The sequence below is a fragment of the Chiloscyllium plagiosum genome, chromosome 29, assembly GCF_004010195.1.
Source record: "Chiloscyllium plagiosum isolate BGI_BamShark_2017 chromosome 29, ASM401019v2, whole genome shotgun sequence".
NCBI classification, from domain to species: Eukaryota; Metazoa; Chordata; class Chondrichthyes; order Orectolobiformes; family Hemiscylliidae; genus Chiloscyllium; species Chiloscyllium plagiosum.
The window spans coordinates 329,923-342,728 of record NC_057738.1 but is presented as its reverse complement, the minus strand read 5'-3'; the positions used below and the strand labels follow the sequence as shown (position 1 = coordinate 342,728).

The following is a 12,806-nucleotide window of genomic DNA, read 5'->3' as shown; positions in this document are numbered from 1 at the left end:
AGGGTTGGAGTCCAGTGCAGAGTTTGATGAAGACTAGTTGTGTGATTACTGAAATGGTCACATTGGAATCGACCTCCATAAGAACTGGGTGACCATTTATTTTGATTGGTTCTGACTTGGATGTTGCTAAGCAATTTAACTGTTTCAAAACAGATTTCAGTGGACTTTCCAGGGTGTGCATTCTCCTGGATACCAGCATACGAATTCTCAGCACAGTGCCTCAGTGGTTAGCACTGCTGCATCTCAGCATCAGGGGTTTTGGCTCAATTCCATCCTTGGGTGACTGGTTGCGTGGAGTTTGCACATTCTCCTCGTGTCTGCATGGGTTTCCTTCTGATACTCTGGTTTCCACCCAGAGTCCAAAGATGTGCGGGTTCGTTGGATTGGCCATTGGGACTGCAGGGCTACAGGGTTGGGGTGGGGGGTGGTGGATCTGGGTGGGATGCTCTTTGGTGGGTCAGTGTGGACTTGATGGGCTGAATGGCCTTCTTCTACACTGTAGGGATTTTGTGATTCTTTGAACTCAATTTAGGTCTAGTGGGACTCATTTGCTGTCTCAAGTCTGCATTATGGCAGCAACTACAATGGTTTGCTAGCCCAGATCCTGAAGAAAATTTTAACCATTTGGCCGAAGTTTAGCTTTGTTTTGGGGTTTTGCTGTGGGCTGACCTAGAGTCCCACTGTTTAGGATATGGCCTGAGCGAATCTATGCCTCAAGTGGTGTTTCCCAAGCTCAGTCAGACTGGTGAAGTGCTTCTATTGGAATACCCTGCAACTCAAACGCTCCATTTGCTGCATTTTCCAATGATAAAATCAGTTGTAGTGCCTGCCTGAAGTCCAGTTGGGCTTCAGCTAGCAGGTGCTTTTGCATGGTTATATCATTAATCCCACATACAAACTTATTTTTCAGAATCTCATTAAGGGTTAAACCAAGGTCACATGCCTCTGCCAGTCATCTTAACCCTGTCAAAAATCCCAATACGAATTCTCCTCATTCTTGAATTGCTGAATAAAACCGATAATGTCTCACAATTACAGGAAGCTTGAGGTCATAATATTCCTTAACCAAATCTGTCAACTCTTGAAAGGTTTTTGGAACCTGGTGCCTTAGGGAATGTTAGGCTCCTAATAACCAAAAATACTGCAGGTTCACAAGCTGTCAGGTGAATTTCTCATTGCTTTTAATCTGCCCCAATGTCATTTGCCCAGAAAAAGTAATACTTTCTTTCCATATACTGGGCCCAATCTTCAACAGCGGGATCGAAAGAGTCAGGCTTCCCAGATAATGGCATGATGCCAGAAATGCTTACCCCCAATCAAAGAGGCCTGTTGCAAGCAACTCCATAGAGATCAATATCCTGTCATCAAGTGACCCTTTATTTCCACATGGAGAGTCATGGACACTAAGCCAGCTTCCTCAGCTCTTAGAGTGAGCAAAACCTTTGACACTCCTGTTTATGTCTGTCAGACAGTGCTCCTTGTTTGGAGATTAACAGATTAACAGCCCCAGTCAGGGAACTCATATTCTAAGTGGTCCACCTGGCTTACCTTGTTACAATCACTACAAAGAGTCTAGTGATGCCCATGGATCCATTGTCAACTGTTGGAAAACCTTTCTGGGTCCTTTAGGGAAGGAAACTACCTTTCTTACCTGGGCTGGTGTACAGGTGACACAAGACTCACAGCAACGTGACTGATGCTTAATTGCCCTCTGGGAATTAGGGATGGGCATTTAATGCTGACCTAGCCAATTACACCCTCATCCTGAGAATGAATATAGAAAAAAACATGCTTGCTACCATTTTCTTTACTCTAGTCAGCTCATACCCAGTTGATCAACCTTTTGGAGATTTCACTGCAGGGTGTAGAATGCCAGTCTTTCATAAGGCATTGCATTATTTATTACTTTCACAACAATGGAGAAGTAACTTATTCTTTAATGACACAGTATAAACCACATTAGAATAAAAATGGATATCAGGTCAAAATACAAGCCTTCCCAGCAACAAAAATTCAAAGCTCTTTTGCCTTTAATTAGATAAACAGTGAGAGGCAGCATTTGGCACTTTATGTCTACTGCATTGGAGCTTAATATTTTATCAGATTTTCATAAAGAAGCATCAAGACTTACGTTTCAGAATGTTTCGTTGTTCCAGCTCCTCAGCGGTTGGCCTCTGGCTTAATCGCCTGTGTGAAAAGATCAGGATCATTCTGTGCACCATGTCAGTTCCCAGCAGTATCTGCGACAACACTGTCATTATTCTCTACTCAAATTTATATGAATGGAATTTGCTGCTAAAGATTTCTACTACTTAAACTCAGAATCCACAATGCAGGTCCTGGAGTGAAATGCTACACATTAATGTCACAAAGTCTCCCACTGTCTTTTCATCTGAAGAAAATCACGAACACTATCCTTACATTATGCTCACAATGTTTGGAAATCATTTTAATTTGCATCATTTTCTTTCTTTCACACTTGCTTCCTGGCTCTCTTTTGAGACTGATAACTTGTATTGGCTCAGTGGTTAGCACTGCTGCCTCACAGCACCAGGGTCCCAGGTTTGATTCCAGCCTCGGGTGACAGTCTGTGTGGAGATTGCACATTCTCCCTGTGTCTGCGTGGGATTCATCCGGTTTCCTCCCACAGTCCAAAGATGTGCAGGTCAGGTGAATTGGCCATGCCAAATTGCCCCATAGTGTTAGGCCAATTAGTCAAAGGGAAATGGATCTGGGTGGGTTACTCTTCGGAGGGTCGTCTGGACTGGTCGGGCCGAAGGGCCTGTTTCTGCACTGTAGGGAATCTAATCTAGTCTATACTCCCTGAAAATGAGTCATAGTGCTGATGACATATCTATATGTCAATTTTCATACTAACTAACTTTAAGAAGCACACAAACTTTTCAAGATGTTTTTATTTATTTGATTTTATGCCAATACATCTAAGTCCCATTTGAGTCATTTGCTTTTCAGAATTTTGATGAAATAATTATGACTCCATTAAAAATATCCAAAGATTGAAGAAGTGCACCAGGTGGCTGGTATATAAGGAATTTTCAGTTTTCCTCTTGCCATATTGATGGAATACTATGGTTGGGAAATTTTTAGAATCCATTATTCAGAAAGTTATAACTGGACATTTGCAAAATCAAAACACAATTAATCAAAGCCAGCGTGGTTTTATAAAGGGAAAATCATATTTGACTAATTTGCCAGAGTTCTTTTCAGGTATAACAAGGAAAGTGGATAATGGGCATCCTATAGATGCGGTATATTTGCACTTCCGGAAGATATTTAATAAAGTGCCACACAAAAGATTAATAGTTAGGTCACACATTATTAGGGTAATTTTTACCTTGGATAGAGCATTACGTACTTTTGTTCCTAACACTAATGTAGTTCAGAACGGTACATTTCAGGTTCTTATAACAAAAGAGAGGGTCTGAGTGAGAGGAAAAAGGGGCTGAGGAAGAGGCAGCTATAGAAACATAGACACATGCAGATTCAGTTGTAAACAAAACCTTAGAGAAAAAGACAGCAAGGAAATTAGAGGAGGAATGCAGTTTGAGAGGGAGAAAGGGAGATCTTAGCTGCAAAACATGAGCAAGTTTACAAGTAGGTACATGGTTAAATGGACTCAAAGTGCTGTTTTTTTGGGACCCAGCAGTGATCCACTCTCCTCTTTCTTTAACCAGAGCATCATCATAGAATCCCCACATTGTAGAAGCAGTTTCATCAGCCCATCGAGTCCATACCGACCCTCCACACAGCATCTGATCCAGACCCATTCTCCCCTACCCTCTCTTTGTAGTCCTGTGTTTTCCTAGCCTGTGCACATTTGGATTGTGGAAGGAAACTGGAGCATTTGGAGGAAATTCATATAGTCACAGGGAGAATGTACAAGTTAAGTGGATTGGCCATGGAAAATTCAGGATTAAAGGGATGGGGTAACAGATGGATCTGCGTGGAATGCTCCTCAGAAGGTTGATGTGGACTCAATAGGCTGAATGGTCTGTTTCCACACTATTGGGATTCTATGATTCTATACAGACGGTCACCTGAGGGGGGATTCGAACCTAGGTCCCAAGCACTGTGAGGCAGCAGTGCTAACCACTGAGCCATCCGATCAGCATGGGAAACATCTGTGGGACAGGCAGAATAGTGTGGGAAATGTTCATTAAGATCTGTTCTTACACAGGAGTTGAGCTTGAACTGTGTACGTTATCCTGAGCTTTATGAAACTCAGCATAGAAATCAAGACAAGAGGACAATGAGATTTGAGGGGGATGAACAAGCGTTACATAAGAAATCCAAATACCAAGTTGTCAGACCACCTTTCTTGCCTCGGGGAAGACAAACCCATATTACTTGCTTTGACAATATGTTTTTACTGCCTCAGAGTTGACTTCTACTATTTTCCGAATTATAGCCCTTTTTCTGTTCTTCCCATCTGCCAACCTTCAAGTTGGGTATAACAGCTTTTACTCTGGATCTCAGATAACACATGAGTACCTCTACCAGGAGCACCCTCAGTAGCCTTTTACTCAACCACATGCCACATCAAAGGGATGAAGCGATCCAGCTGTTGGGTGTCAATCACCCCAACACAGGGTTCAAGGCTCACAGTCAGGATTACCTTTGTTGACATTCCTTCTGTTTGTCCTCACTACTGGATGGAAGTCTTTTGCAGTTCTTGACCCCACTTTGTGGCCTTGGTAAGACTTGTGGTCTTGAAACTTGAAAATGATCAAAGGGATCTTAAATGGGCCTGAATGTCATGAGCTACAGCAACTCTTGTGGCAGAATGCATTAGAAGTCTGATGAGGCCAATCTCAACTTTGGGAGTAATTTGCTACATCTTTCATATGTGTGCAATGGTGGAGAGGTGAGTTTCCCGCTAGGTAGCACTGAGTTGTCAATTAACGGGGATTATAGCTTGTTAAACACCTTATTAGTGTCACAAGTCACCTAAATAATAGGCAGCTACCTATCCAACTAAATATGGTGAACATCGAGAATTCTTGACATGGAAATCAAAATATATACCTGATAATATCAGCTCACTGCTGGCCACATAGAGCCTTCATGTTGCTCAACATCAAATGATATCTCAGGGTAGTTGAATGCACCGCTCATCCACAGATATTGACATCCAACATTTGACAACTCCTCAGGATCCTCATGGCAACTGCCCCATTCACTTGAAGGATGCTATGAACATAACACCCGCATTGAAGGGCAGACTGGTAACTAGCCGTGAAAGACTGCAACAAGAACTCCACATTGTGAGCACAGAGAGACATGTAGGTCATGGACTGGATAAGGCTGCATCTCAGGGCTGCTGGCTTGCCACCACAGCACAAATTGGAGGAACAACTCCTCATCTTCCGCCTGGGCAGCCTACAGCCCAGAGGACTCAACATTAAGTTCTCCAAGTTCAAATAATCTCCCTCCCCATCCCTGACTCCCTTCCCAGCCTCTCCCTATCCCTTTCACTGCTCCCTGCCACCAACCAAATTCATTCCTCACATTGACCAACCAGGTCAGACCCTCTAGCTGTCTTCACCTAGCCCCACTTCACCACCCTGCCTCCACCTCTCCCTTTACCTGCAGCTCCTCTCACACCCACCCCCCAGTCCTGAAAAAGGGTTACACCTGAAACGCCAACTTCCCCACCTCCTGATACTGCCTGGCTTGCTGTGTTCTTCCAGCATCCCGTCTGTCTATTTTGGATTCCAGCAACTACAGTCTTTTGTCTCCAACCAGGCTTGGTCTCTCAGCACTTGCTCATGTAGTACCTACCTTGTCACTCATAGCATCCCTGTCTTGCCAATTAACACAGTCACACAACAAGGCAGCTTGTCCTTAGGAAGCAGTACTCAGTCAAAGGAGCACATGCCTTACTGTACGACAGTGTATTATGTCAATCTCACACCTATGGTTTATGCCAACAGTTTATGTACAGCATTATCTACAGCAAGCCAGCAGCCATGTTTTAAAGCTTTATTGGAGGAGTACTCACCAAAGTCTTCCAAACACCCATTAGTCAGAGGGTCCTGATAAAGTTGGTCAAGGGCAGCCTCTGATACCGATACACAGTTTAAATGATTGGCTATGTGTAGTGATCTTGGTCAAGGGGTTTGTGCCTCTGTATTTCAGAGAGTGGTCATGTCAGTCCTGTGGCTCCATAATAGCCAGTCTAGAGGGAGGGCTAATGAGGTAGGGGAGATGTAAGGGTTTCATCTGGGAAAGTCTTGGCTAGGGCAGTCCAGTTAAGTCACTCAAGAGTGTGGGCCATTGTCAGTCTGTTAAGTTTGTCCAGAGAAACCTAAGGATAAAATGTTTGCTGGGGGAAGAAAGGAGACTCGGAGGCCTATTTGTCAAGATTAGGAGCTGCAGACGGGAGGTAATGTGCAATGGCATTGTGAAGGTGGAGAGCAAATTGTGAAGAAGGAGGCAATTGTATTTGTAAATAGGATACGGTCAAGCAGAAGTGAGAATTGTATAATGTGGGAGGGGCTTTGTCCACATGCAAGAGTACCATGGCTTCAAGGGGAGGAGCAGTGAAGACCACATCAATCCGGTAATGGTCACCTCATTTGCCAGGACTAATGGGGAGGGTTGTGCACATGAAACATCATGTAGATACTTCGGGAGTTGCAAAACCAAGGGGTTTACGGGAAGAGTTATCAAGAAGGGGAGCAAGAGAGTCAATGTTTTGTGCATAACCCTTCATCAGGATGTCCTGAAAGGTCAAATCTCTTGCTCTTCAGATGCTACTTGACCTGCTGTGTCTTTTCCAGCACCACATTTTATTGACTCTGACTCCCCAGCATCTGCAGTCCTCATTTTCTCCTATCAAGGACTCGAGGGCCTTGTATGTTCAAGATCTCATTGACACACAGAAGTGGAGGTTGCAAGCCACAAGTTGAAAAGTGCTACTAACACCTTCCATCATACTGGAAATTGAAAGTACGCAATGGGGAAGAAAATGGCTGCAACCATGGCTGGAATGGAGACACTATAAATGTCTCAACCTGTGAAGGAGCAGTCTGCAAGACTCACCAATATGAGGCATTTTAAAGGGCAACAACATTATTGATCCAATAGAGGGCGGCAAAGAGACATCATTGGGAGATGTTCACTCGGTCACCAGGACTGAAAAGTGGATCATGGAAGAACCCACCCATCAGTGATAAACAGGAGAAGAATATCCAACAGAGGGCAGCTTAGAGTAATCACTAGCATTCTGGGAGATATCAGCTCCGACGATCTCTGGGCAGTCCGAAACCTGCTGATCTTCCAGCTGAAGGAGTTGACCCCGACTGAGTGTTGCAGACTGGCACATTCCATGGTCCAGGACTATGTGTTGAGGGACGCGCTGAAGCTTGGGGCAGCTGCCGCCAAGGCGCGGTGGGGAAAGACCACTGTGTAAAGTCTGCCTGCCTAACGAAGAACAGGGGGCCCTTGCAGTCATTTGGGCTCTGCTGACACCTCAGCATATGGGCATATGATCAAAAAATGTACAGACCTGTATAAAAATGATAAGTTTTGATCTCTGTATGTACATGTTTACATATGTATGGCATGACCAACTGTACAGACCATCAAATTATTTTATGAATAAAGTATATTTTTGAAATAAAAAAAAAAATTCTGGGAGATATCAGCTCCGATGTCACGGAGGACCTCTAGGAGGTGAAGGGCCAACAAGCCTCGCTCTTTGCCTCGGAGGCCTCCAAGATAATTTTCCGGTCCAGGGTCTGCTCTGTGGAGCAGGATGAGATGTGCTCACGTTTCTTCTTCCAGAAGGTGCACAAACAGAGCTCCGTGCTCAGCAGCCTAAAGGAAGAAGATGGCTCGGTAACGTCATCTCAGGCTGATGTCGTGAGGATCAGCAAATCCTTCTACGCCAGTCTGTATGACGCAAAGCCGACCGACAGCGCGGCCTCCCAGTCGTTCCTGTCCTCTATCATGGAGGTCTTAGGCGACAGAACACGGGAAAGGCTGGACCAGCCGCTATCTCTGGATGAGCTGACCAAGGCCCTCGAGTCCTTCGAAAAGAATAAAACTCCCGGAAGCGACGGCTTGCAGGTCAAGCTCTATTCTGTTCTGTGGGACTTGATTGGCCAGGACCTGCTGGAGGTGTATATCAGTATGCTTCGGGCAGGTACCATGAGTAAATCCATGAGGAAAGGCATCATCACCCTCATCTACAAGCGGAAGGGGGAGAGGGAAGAAATCAGAAATTGGAGACCAATCTGACTATTGAATGCAGATTACAAAATCTTGGCAAAGGTCATCGCCAACTGGGTCAAGTCTGCTCTGGAATCGGTGATCCACCCTGACCAAACCTGTGCTGTAACAGGCAGGAAGATCGCTGAGAGTCCTCCTCAGGGATACGATCGCCTACGTGCAGGATAGGGGACTGGACACCTGCCTGATCAGCCTGGACCAGGAGAAAGCCTTTGACAGGATACCACACACGTATATGAGAGATGTTCTCTCCAAAATGGACTTTGGGGAGGAAATCTGCAATAGGATCAGACTGCTCTACACCAACATTGTCAGTGCAGTTTCCATCAATGGGTGGGAATCAGACAGCTTCCCAGTCAGATCTGGAGTCAGGCAGGGCTGCCCTCTCTCTCCTGCCTTGTTTGTATGCTGCATAGAGCCATTTGCTGGGTCCATCAGGAAGGATGCGAGCCTGAGAGGGGTGACTATTCCTGGCAGCGGGGGCCTGCAGGTAAAGGCCTTTCCATACATGGATGATGTCGCCGTTTTCTGCTCGAATCCGCTGTCCGTGCACAGACTCATGTGCATATGTGACCAGTTCGAACGGGCCTCGGGGGGCAAGGTCAACCGAGGCAAGAGCGAGCCATGCTCTTCGGGAACTGGGCCGACTAATCCTTGATCCCCTTCACCGTCAGGACCGACCACCTGAAGGTGCTGGGTATTTGGTTCGGAGGGGCTGGGGCGTGCGCCAAGTCTTGGGGGAAGCGTATCAAGAAAGTGAGGCAGAAACTGGGCAGATGGAAGCTATGGTCACTCTCCGTCACAGGTAAAAACCTGGTCATCACGTGTGAGGCACTGTCAGTGTTGTTATATGTGGCACAGGTCTGGCCTATTCCCAGGACCTGTGCCGTCGCAGTCACCCGGGCCATCTTCCGTTTCATATGGAGATCAAAGATGGCCAGGGTCCGAAGGGACACAATGTACAAACTCTTGGCAACGGGGGAAAAAACACACCAAATGCCACCCTCACCCTGATGGCCACTTTTGTGTGTGGCTGCATCAAGCTGTGCGTGGATCCCGGTACGCAAACACAAAGTGTCACTACGTACTGAGGTTCTACCTGTCCCCGGTGTTGCGAAGGATGGGCCTGGCCTCGCTGCTGCGCAACGCTCCAAGTAGTGTCCTTGAGACCCTTCGGGAAAAGGAGAGGGTGGATCCTGTCAAGCGGTTCCCCGAACAGACTGTCAAAGTCATTTGGCAGAATGCCTCATCGCCAGAACTTTCCAACAAGCACCAAGACATGGCTTGGCTGGTGGTGAGAAGGGCTCTGCCTGTGAGATCCTTTATGCACGCCTGGACCCTCTGCCGCATCGCACACTGCCCTTGAAGCGGCTGCGGTGGGGACGAGACTGACACACACCTCCTTCTGGAATATGCCTACGCAAAGGAAATCTGGAGACGAATGCAGTGGTGTTTGTCGAGGTTAGTCCCGAGCAGCTCCGTGACGCGGGACTCTGTGCTCTATGTTCTGTTCCCCGGGACACACACCGAGACACACATCAACTGTGCCTGAAGGATTGCCCATAGTCTCCACCAAAGATATTTCATAGCTAATGCAATGTTAACTATGCCACTAAAGTGCACGTAAAACTTTTTTTTTCCTTATTTTCCCTCCCAGTAAAATCTCACAGTTGGTTGAAGGAGCCTGCTCAGCAGTGAAGCTCATTGGCCTTGGAATTTTGCTTGGTAATTTCCTGGGGAATTCATATCTGGACTGCCAGAAACAAATGGAACCCCTCAGTTTGAACTTCCAAAGGTTGGAAGTGGGCAGGCAGGTAGAAGGCTGGCCATCTTCATAGTGTCCTGAGACATCTGAGGGGCATCCATGCTGTTTCTCTTTGAGATGGGTTAGTAAGATGGGTACTGCCTGGCATCAATCTGCCTCCTTGTGAGAAAGAGGTACCTTCAATGCATGCCATGTTCCCAACCTCCTGCCACCATGCCTGGCCCTGAGAACTAATGGATTGCAGATGTGTGTGCAAATACATGGCTTATTGCTCTTGTCTTTCCATGTGCATATGGACAAAGCCACTGCCACACCACAGGATCATCTGCCTGGGGATGAGGTCTCTGACAGTTCTTTGACTGCCAATTGTTTGGCGCATTGCTTTCTTGAGCAGTTGTGGAGCTGTCACAGTGACATGCTCACCAGCATGTGCTCCCAATCTTTCTAAGGCTGACTTTCCTACCAAAGCATCAATATCTGTGCTGCTGGTGAGGGTATAAGAGGCAGCCATGCCAATTATTCTTCTGAGGCCTCAGAATCATCATCCTCATAGATTAAGAAGGTATCTTCTGGCAAAGCAGAGCTTTTCTCTGCTGGGTTGATGGGTATCCTAGTTGGCATCTATAAGGCACAAAAGTGAGATAATGTTATGGCCAATGGTTAGAGGTGATGTTCAATGAACAACACTGACAGCAGGGTTACTAGGAGGTATGTAGAATGAACAATGGCTTACTCATTGTGTGGAACCTGGGTGCATCAGCATCTACCGAGAGAGGTTGTAGTCTTCTCCTGCCAGGGATAGCATTCTCTCCTCATGGGGGGGGAGGGGTGGGGGTTCTGAAGGCAGGCACACCCCTCCATCCATCTGGGACCTACTCTGAGCTGTCTTCTCCAAGAAAACAAGGAGGAAGATTGGGTGAGATGAAAGTAGGTGGTACAGCTGTTGGTGCTATTCCAGATAGCCAAAAGGTATGAGCTGTTCCGAGGGAGTGAGTAGGCAATACAGAGGTCATGCAGGGTTGGTGGTATAGGAGGTTGGAGGGATGAGAGTGAGTAAGGGAAAAGGTTGCTTGCAATAGTGAGAGTGGTAGACTATGAACCTTGATGGGAGGTAGCACAGTAGCAGAGATTACTGAGTTTTGAGAAGATTTGTAGCTCAGGTTGAGGTTTTGGATGTAGGTTTGCTCGCTGAGCTGCAAGGTTCGTTTCCAAACGTTTCGTTACCCTATAGGTAACATCTAGAGTGGGCCTCAGGCTAGTAGGGTAATGAAACGTCTGGAAATGAACCTTGCAGCTCAGCGAGCAAACCCATATCCAAAGTAGCAGAGATAGAGGGAATATGGGGTAGCGGTGAGATGAACTTTGGAGCAGCAGAAAAGGTCACTGAACCTTCTTGTGGCGCTGCTGTCCATATTGCGCAGACTGCACTGAACGTGACCATGCTGTCAAGTTTCTGGGATCAATCCTTTCTCTACCAAACCTCTGGAAAGAGGAAGTCCTCTTCTGTATCACCCGTCCATTGGGATCTGCTTGTTCCTGTCAGAGAATCGCAGTGCTATCTTCCCCTTCTCCAGCATCTTCACACTGGATGTCTCTCACCAAGCAGAGCAGCTTCAGAATGCCAATGCTCCTCTGGGAGCACATTGGCCTTTTAAAAGTGGCGTGAGTGCCAAGGATGCTGGTTTTTCAGTGGATATCCACTAAGTGATGAATGTTCTAGGAATGTCACATGATAAGATGCGGCTAAAATTGTAAAGTAAGGTGTTGCATTCAGTGCAATTCCACTGGTCAAACTATCAGACTTGAAGCAAAACACACTTTATTCATACACTATAGTTAAAATACAACAAAAGAAAGAATAAACAAAAGAATTAGCTTAACTGTATCTATACTGGAAAACTTAACAGAATAATAGTTTATTTTTACTACTAAACAGTAACTATTCCAACATAGCAGCATCCCATAAACACACCCTTGGAAAAACACAAACTCAGGAAAACAGATTGTCTCGTACAGAGCTCCAGTAGCAGGAGAAAAAAACATCAAGAGAAACCTCTGGGGGAGAGGGTAGCAGGGAGAGATGTATTGCAGCTTCCAAACTCTACCACTTAAAACTTAAAAACTGAAACTTCTGGTTCTCTAGGAGCTTGACCTCACTCATTCAGGCTTCAGTCCTGATGAAGGGCTTTTGCCTGAAACGTTGATCTTCCGGCTCCACGATGCTGCCTGACCGGCTGTGCTTTTCCAGTTGCACTCTAATCTAGACTCATTCAGGCTGCTTCTATAGTTCCAACTTCAAACAAAAAAAATCCCAAGGCCTCTCAAACGGTTTACTCTAGTGACTCTGCATAGACTACTCCACACTTCTGCCTTAAATTCTCCCTCAAAAGAAATCAGGACAAAATACACCTTTTAAAGCCACAATATGGTCACATTAGTCACAAGAGATTTCACTAGTACTCACAGCAAAATACCCTGCAAAAAATTTGAAACAATTAACATTGTTTAAAAATGCATCAGATTCAGCCCAATATCTTTAAAGGAAATGATGAGGTTGGGACTTGGTAAAGACAGCTATTGAAGTAGAAGAGAAGGGTGACTTGGGAAATAATTTTCAGTTGGCAGAGTAAGAACAAAAGAGTAAGATTGAACCTATTGTGTTGATATTATGTTCTGACAGATTTATATAGTTAATCACATCAATCGCTGAAGGCACCAGTGAATATTAATTTAAATATTGCGAGGGTTATCTGTTGTTACTGTGTTCAGGTTGATTTCTTTGTGT

At 45.7% G+C, this 12,806-nt stretch overlaps 1 protein-coding gene across 5 annotated transcripts in view; it reads right to left on the bottom strand.

The window, feature by feature from the left end:
* The window catches only part of LOC122564312 (phosphatase and actin regulator 1-like), a 314,771-nt gene that overhangs the window by 27,438 nt on the left and 274,527 nt on the right, over nucleotides 1-12,806 (bottom strand). For all 5 annotated transcript variants that reach the window (XM_043718985.1, XM_043718983.1, XM_043718986.1 and 2 more), the window contains one exon: nucleotides 2,132-2,187. In XM_043718985.1, coding sequence (XP_043574920.1) covers nucleotides 2,132-2,187 — 56 coding nt within the window. The remainder of the gene's footprint in view (nucleotides 1-2,131; nucleotides 2,188-12,806) is intronic.